The sequence below is a fragment of the Triticum urartu genome, chromosome 4A (assembly GCF_056163025.1).
Source record: "Triticum urartu cultivar PI428250 chromosome 4A, HENAU_Tu73, whole genome shotgun sequence".
Taxonomy (NCBI): domain Eukaryota; kingdom Viridiplantae; phylum Streptophyta; class Magnoliopsida; order Poales; family Poaceae; genus Triticum; species Triticum urartu.
Window position 1 is genome coordinate 101,444,807 of NC_141876.1, and position 7,806 is coordinate 101,452,612.

The 7,806-nt window shown below is 48.6% G+C and overlaps 1 protein-coding gene across 1 annotated transcript; it reads left to right on the plus strand.

Moving 5' to 3' along the window:
• The first annotated feature begins 5,190 nt into the window (after window positions 1–5,190).
• LOC125553639 (uncharacterized) lies at window positions 5,191–7,443 on the plus strand. Its single transcript, XM_048717396.2, has 3 exons — window positions 5,191–5,369; window positions 5,457–6,285; window positions 6,368–7,443. The coding sequence occupies exons 2-3, from the start codon at window positions 5,482–5,484 to the stop codon at window positions 7,094–7,096; spliced, it is 1,533 nt and encodes a 510-aa protein (XP_048573353.1). The 5' UTR covers window positions 5,191–5,369; window positions 5,457–5,481; the 3' UTR covers window positions 7,097–7,443.
• Window positions 7,444–7,806: the final 363 nt, after the last annotated feature.

Below are 7,806 nucleotides of genomic sequence, written 5' to 3' on the forward strand. Positions count from 1 at the left end.
TACTCAGGGAGAACACTTATACCTTGAAATTTAGTGAGAGATCATCTTATAATGCTACCGCCGTACTAAGCAAAATAAGATGCATAAAGGATAAACATCACATGCAATCAATATAAGTGATATGATATGGCCATCATCATCTTGTGCCTTTGATCTCCATCTTCAAAGCACCGTCATGATCACCATCGTCACCGGCTTGACACCTTGATCTCCATCGTAGCATCGTTGTCGTCTCGCCAACTATTGCTTCTACGACTATCGCTACCGCTTAGTGATAAAGTAAAGCAATTACATGGCGATTGCATTTCATACAATAAAGCGACAACCATATGGCTCCTTCCAGTTGCCGATAACTGTGTTACAAAACATGATCATCTCATACAACAATTTATATAATCACGTCTTGACCATATCACATCACAACATGCCCTGCAAAAACAAGTTAGACGTCCTCTACTTTGTTGTTGCAAGTTTTATGTGGCTGCTACGGGCTTAGCAAGAACCGTTCTTACCTACGGCATAAAAACCACAATGTGGTATAGTGATTGATTTTTGATCTTCAGAAAGAACCCTGTTCATTGAATCCGATTCAACTAAAGTTGGAGAAACAGACACCCGCCAGCCACCTGTGTGCAAAGCACGTCGGTAGAACCAGTCTCATGAACGCGGTCATGTAATGTCGGTCCGGGCCGCTTCATCCAACAACACCGCCGAATCAAGAAACAACTAGTGACGGCAAGCAATATGTATATACCCACGCCCACAACTCATTTGTGTTCTACTCGTGCATCTAACATCTACACATAGACCTGACTCTGATGCCACTGTTGGGGAACGCAGTATTTCAAAAAAAAAATCCTACGATCGCGTAAGATCTATCAGGGATGCATAGCAACGAGAGGGGAGAGTGTGTCTGCGTACCCTCGTAGACCGAAAGCGGAAGCGTTTAGTAACGCGGTTGATGTAGTCGAACGTCTTCGCGATCCAACCGATCCAAGTACCGAACATACGACACCTCCGCGTTCAGCACACGTTCATCTCGATGACGTCCCTCGGGCTCTTGATCCAGTTGAGGCCGAAGGAGAGTTTCATCAGTACGACGGCGTGGCGACAGTGATGATGAAGTTACCGGCGCAGGGCTTTGCCTAAGCACTATGACGATACGGCCGAGGTGTGTAACTGTGGAGGGGGGCACCGCACATGGCTAAGACAAATCTTGGAGTGCCTTTGGGATGCCCCCTGCCCAGGTATATAAAGGAGAGAGGAGGAGGAGGAGGCCTTCCTAGGAGGGGCGCGCCTATAGGGGGAGTCCAACTAGGATTCCCAATCCTAGTTGGAGTCCCCTTCCTTTTCCATGAGGGGGAGAGGGAAGGAGTAGGAGACGGAGAAGGAAAGAGAGGGGGGCGCCGCCCCCTCCCTAGTCCAATTTGGACTTGCCATGGGGGGGGGCGTGCGGCCAACCCTCGAGGTCCTTCTCTCATGTCCCGTATGGCCCATTAAGGCCCACTACTTCCCCCGGTGAATTCCCGTAACTCCCCGGTACTCCAAAAATACCCGAATCAATCGGAACTTTCCGATATCCGAATGTAGCCTTTCAATATATCTATATTTACGTCTAGACCATTTCGAGACTCCTCGTCATGTCCGTGGTCTCATCCGGGACTCCGAACAACCTTCGGTACATCAAATCACATAACTCATAATACAAATTGTCATGGAATGTTAAGCGTGCAGACCCTACGGGTTCGAGAACTATGTAGACATGACCGAGACACATCTCCGGTCAATAACCAATAGCGGAACCTGGATGCTCATATTGGCTCCTACATATTGTACGAAGATCTTTATCGGTCAAACCGCATAACAACATATGTTGTTCCCTTTGTCATAGGTATGTTACTTGCCCGAGATTCGATCATTGGTATCATCATACCTAGCTAGTTCAATCTCGTTACCGGCAAGTCTCTTTACTCGTTCTGTAATGCAACATCCTGCAACTAACTCATTGCCACATTGCTTGCAAGGCTTATAGTGATGTGCATTACCGAGAGGGCCCAGAGATACCTCTCCGACAATCAGAGTGAAAAATCCTAATCTCGATATATGCCAACTCAACAAATACCATCGGAGACACCTGTAGAGCATCTTTATAATCACCCAGTTACGTTGTGACGTTTGATAGCACACAAGGTGTTCCTCTGGCATTTGGGAGTTGCATAATCTCATAGTCAGAGGAACATGTATAAGTCATGATGAAAGCAATAGCAATAAAACTAAACGATCATTTATTCTAAGCTAACGGATGGGTCTTGTCCATCACATCATTCTCTAATGATGTGATCCCGTTCATCAAATGACAACACATGTCTATGGTCAGGAAACTTAATCATCTTTGATTAACGAGCTAGTCAAGTAGAGATATACTAGGGACACTCTGTTTTGTCTATGTATTCACACATGTACTAAGTTTCCGGTTAATACAGTTCTAGCATGAATAATAAATATTTATCATGATATAAGGAAATATAAATAACAACTTTATTATTGCCTCTACGGCATATTTCCTTCACAATGATAATCAAGATCCGACCCAAATGGACTAAGAGTTTGGGGATCCAACTTGCCCTTCATTTGGAGTTGGGACAATATCAAACCCAATCCGAGCAAGAAGAAAAAGAAGTCAAAGACGACACAGGCAAGAGATCATACATTCTCAACTTTGAGGATATCTTGTTGGTTCGATCTTGGTTGGCCACAACAATGGATCTCATATGCAGCACGGAGTAAAAGGGGAACAAGTATTTGGAAGGAATATTATGAACAAAAGCAATATATGGAGCCGCATCCTATCGCCACAAACCGCAATGTGGCGTCTCTCGAACATCGATGGGAGATCATTCAAGGGGAAGTGAACGAGTACGTTGGCTACTATTCACATGTGCTTGGCTGCCATCAAAGTGGGATGGGAGTGGCAACTCACGTAAGCTAAATTACTTCATCTTATCATCATTTGCATATGCTTGTGTTTTGTTGCATTCTCATTGACATACATATTTTGTTTGCTAGACAGTGATGGCGGCCACTATGTATCAAGAAACGGAGAATATGCCATTTAGTTTTAGCCATTTGTTGGATGATCTTGAATGGCAAACCAAAATAGACACAACTTGTGGCCGATCTCAAGGCCAGCAAGAAGAGTAATGATGGTTTAAGCTCCCACCAATCAATTAGGTTGGACGAAGAAGAGGAAGATGTTGCAGTGGAGAATGAAAGATCCACTGTGCCAAGGAATAAGCAGCAAGTGATGGGAAACAAGTGGGAGAAGGTGGGGGCCTCTTGTGATGGCTACAAAAATGTCCTTCACATGGACGAGCATTTTTTCTGTTAGGGCGAACAAGAAAGAGGACAGGTACAAGCTCATTATGGATGCACAAAAGGAGATGAATTAGGACCTGGAGAGGGCGAACAGTAAGTTTCAAATTTAATGGAGAAGATCGAGTTGGAGAAGAAAGAGGTGGTGATCAAACGGGAGCTCGAGAAGGTCAAGACATTCGAAGAGATTGAGCTTGAGAAGGAGGGGTTGCAAATCGCACTAGACAAGAAAGATGCGGAGATAATGTTGACGGACAAAAGCCTCTTGAATGAGTATGCAAACAAGTGGCTTGCGGGGATGAAGAAAGAGATGAACGAGCGCAGTATGAGGCGACGAGGATGGCTATGGCAGCAGCGTGGCATGCGGCAAGGATGCAGCCGGAGTAGGGGGGCAAGGAAGGAAACAGAGTAGGTGGCATGTATGGCCTCCGTCGAGTGATTCGTCTAGCGAGCGGGTGATCCGTTACGCTCGGATTTTGATTTCATTTTGACATTTCCAAAATGTCAAACTATATTTATTTTAATTTGTCGTATTTGTTGTGAACTATGATTTGTAACATATGATCTACGTGTATGAATTGTATTGGTTTGACGATCCACATTTAAGATGTGTGGATGTACGGCATCCTAAATAAGAGGTTGTTCCGTGTTGTTTGCAGACACACCCGGATACACCCGCAAACTTTATAGAGGGCCGGACTTGTCCGGATGTCGATGCTCTAAATATAGATATGTATTCCTTGCTAGGTGAAAGAATAATATTAGTGTGAAAATTGACACAGTGTTCTTTATACTACCTTGACAGTTGATGAATAAAGTAAAAGTTCTCTCATAAAAAATAAATAAATCGCCAGAGGGTGTACAATGTACAGATCCAGGCTTCTACTATTTGCATAGGCACACCTTTGCGAGCTGAAGCTCCGGCCCTTCTCTTGCGGCTCAAGTGGCTAAGCGCCTGAATATTGTTCAGCCCACTTTCCTCACAAGTTGCCTTTCGTTGGCATTATAAACATTTCTGATGCTACTATCCCTTGGACTATCAGAAAGGTGTTAGCAAAGTTTTTCTTATTCTTCGTTGTTCTTCATTTTCAAATTTCAGGTGTTTTATATTTTTAGGGGATTAATGATACGCCCACAATGTAGCTCATTGGGTTCTTAGATACTCCCTCCATTTCATAATGTAGTGCGCCCATATTTTTTAAGATTTAACTTTGATCGTAAATTTAACTACCGAGACCGATGTTTGCGGCGAGAGCAAAAATTATATCATTCAATTCATATTTTTTCTATGAATTTAGTGATATAATTTTTGTCCCGCCGCAGTCGGTCTCGTTAGTTAAATTTACGGTCAAAGTTCAATCTCAGAAAATGTGGACACACTACATTGTGAAACGGAGGGAGTAGCATATGTTTGTTTTGCTTGAGCTCACAGAAATATGACTTGCTCGGTAGCTTCTCTTTCAAATTTTCAGTTTCAGGGCTTTGTAATTCACGCTGTACACTGTCATTGAGCTGAAATGATATGTTTGGCGTGCGCCTTCTGTTGTTAAAAAAGAAAGATCGGCAGAGCGTGTGAAGAAGGGGGATGTTCCTTACTCACGAAGCCAAACTAGACGAGACGAGACGATCGAGCTAGCTAGCTAGCTAGCTGCGCAGGCAGTGTGTGATGACGTCCGACTAGACTGGTGTAAGATGAAGTGACGGGTCTGCTCTCGCCCTTGACCAGACCAGATCAGACCAGAGTTTTCACGGCCGCTCGTGGTCTCACACTCTCTCACCTCACACCCGAATCAACGCGTGCGCGTTCTCCACTGCAAGCATGCATTAATGCACACGTTCCAAAGCACGCCAGCACCCAGCACGGCCCTCGAAAACACTAGCCTGGCTACTCACTCGGTCTCACTCCACAGTCCACCGCTCAGAGCGAAGAAGGATCGTCTCTTCCGTAGAAACGTCGCTCCCTCTCCTCCATAGCTCGCAGCTTCCTCTTGCCAAATGTAAGTCTCTCTTTTTCTACATCTTCTCGCATGTTTCGAACCATCTATGAATCGCACGTTGGATCCTTACTCCGCTCAATCGTTCAGCCGGGCGCAAACCCGCCGGAGATCTATGGCGGGCCAAAAGAAACCGGCAGACCAGCAGAACAAGAGGCAGCGGGTTTCCGAGAACGCCGAGAGCAGCAACAAGAAGTTCAGCATCAAGGAGGTAGTTGGTTCGGGGGTCACCGGGACGCGGCCGTTGGCATCGCCCAGTCCAGTTGCCAAGGCGAAGCCAATCGCGGTGGTGAAGCCAACGGCCGCTACGGTGGCAGTAACCGGTCCAGTGGCCACCATGGCACCGGCATCGGCAGCGCCCAGTCCGCTTGCCAAGGCGAAGCCAACGGCCGCTACGGTGACAGTAACCGGTCCAGTGGCCACCATGGCACCGGCGGCGCCCAGTCCGGTTGCCTTGAAGACGCCTACGCCGGCGCCGCCCAGTCCAGTGGTCACCATGGCACCGGCACCAGCAGCGCCCAGTCCAATGGCCACCATGGCACCGGCGCAGGTGGCGCCCAGTCCGGTGGCTACGAAGACGCCGGCGCCGGCGGAGCCCAGTGCAGTGGCCACCATGGCACCGGCACAGGTGGTGCCCAGTCAGGTGGACACGAAGACGCCGGCGCTAGCGGAGCCCAGTGCAGTGTCAACGAAGACGCCGACGCTGGCGGCTACGGCGACGCTGGCCGCCGTGGTGAACCCACCGGCCACGGTGAAGCATGAGCCGGAAGACGGAGGCGTGCTCGAACTCGATGAACAAGTAACAGCAGCCATGGTAGCTGTGGCACCAGCGGAAGAGGAGGCCGTCATCTTAGAGGTGAAGAAGAAATGGTTTCACTGCGCCGCGTGCCCTGCTCCCCTCAAGCGTCCCATATTCATGGTAATACATAGTCGAACTAACCGAAATGTCCGTAAAAAAAGCAAGGTTGATTCATAGACATGCATGGATTTGTGGATTGCAGTGCGGGAATGGACACGTCGTGTGCTGCGCCTGCGGCGGCGGCGGCAATGGCAATGGCGACGGCGGAGCGAACAAGCACTGTGATTTGTGCGGCCGCGCCACCGCCTACACCCACATCCCCTACATGGACGGCCTGGTCGACGCCTACCAGGTGCCGTGCCCCTACAGGAATTTCGGCTGCGCGAGGTCCATCGCCTACCATTCGGCCGCGGACCACTCGGCCAAGTGCGCGCACGCGCCCTGCTACTGCTTCGAGTGCGCGTTCCAGGGCTCGCCGGCAAGCCTCTTGCGCCACCTCACGGAGGAGTCCGGCCGGCATTGTTGGCCCATGGAGAAGATCAAGTACGAGACCTGCCGCCCGCTCGTCGTGCCGGCGTCGGAGCACCGCCTTCTGCTAGTGGCGGAGGAGGACGGCCGCGTGTTCCTCCTGGCAGTGGGCGCGGGGAGGGGCGCCGCCGGCGTCCGCCCCGTCAACATCGTGTGCGTCAGGGGCAATGTCGATGCCGACGCGAGGCCGGTGTACACAGGCGTGCTCTGGGTGGATGGTCCTCCGGCCGGCGCAGGCCACCTCAGGAGCAGCCTCCAGCTGAAAGGCGACGTGGCGAACTGCGGAGTCCCCGGCGAGGTGGACATGGAGCACGGGCGCCTCCATGCGCATGTCAATCCGGAGATGCTGCACGGGGAGTCCAAAGAGATTCATCTGCGCATTTGCATTACCAAGTTCTGGTGAATTAGCTAGCCCCCGAGTTAAGTTGAACGAATCACTGCAGACCGTATTGTCAGTAGTACGTTAGTGGCTGCGTGCTGTTCTATTTTGGTTTGGTCCGTGTGTGCTACTATAACTGTCCATTCCCAGTGGCTTTATACATGAACCATGGTTATGGGCCTTCACTAATTAGCACCCGATGATTCGCCCTTGAGTGAAATGCGTTGAAGAACCTAATTTTTGAGTAAGACCTGTGAGAGGATTTGGGGCACACGGATCTGGGGCACGCGGATTCTTTGCCGTTGAAGTTGGTCTCTGTATTTCGTGTATTGGTCGGTGTATATCAGTAAACATTCGCATCGTAAAGTTAAAGTATTAAACTTGTTTCTGTTGATTCGTTTACAAAGGTACATATATTTCGAAACAGTATCTGTAAAAATGCACACTAAAACGCTAGACTTTTGCTGAAAGCGTTATGTGTTCTTCTCTTCATATATGTTCTATAAGTACCCACTGCTTCTCCTTTCCTTTTTATTTTGAAAGGTCCAGCATCAGCAAAATAATAAGGTGGTGAAGGTCCTAAGACCAGAAGACCTGAAGGTCAAAGAAAAAGAAAAACATCAGCCCTAATAGCTGTAGCACAACACTCAAAAGAAAATCACATAAGACAACACAACTCCGACTCCGGTGGTGAACTGCAAAGAGAGTAGGCAAGGTTAGCGTTACAGAGGATT

What these genes read in the sequence shown, in the direction of transcription:
- LOC125553639 (XM_048717396.2), top strand. Translation starts at nt 5,482, where the DNA reads ATGGCGGGCCAAAAGAAACCGGCAGACCAGCAGAACAAGAGGCAGCGG. An exon ending in TCAAGCGTCCCATATTCATG is followed by an intron (nt 6,286 to 6,367) that starts GTAATACATAGT and finishes TGTGGATTGCAG; the next exon opens with TGCGGGAATGGACACGTCGT.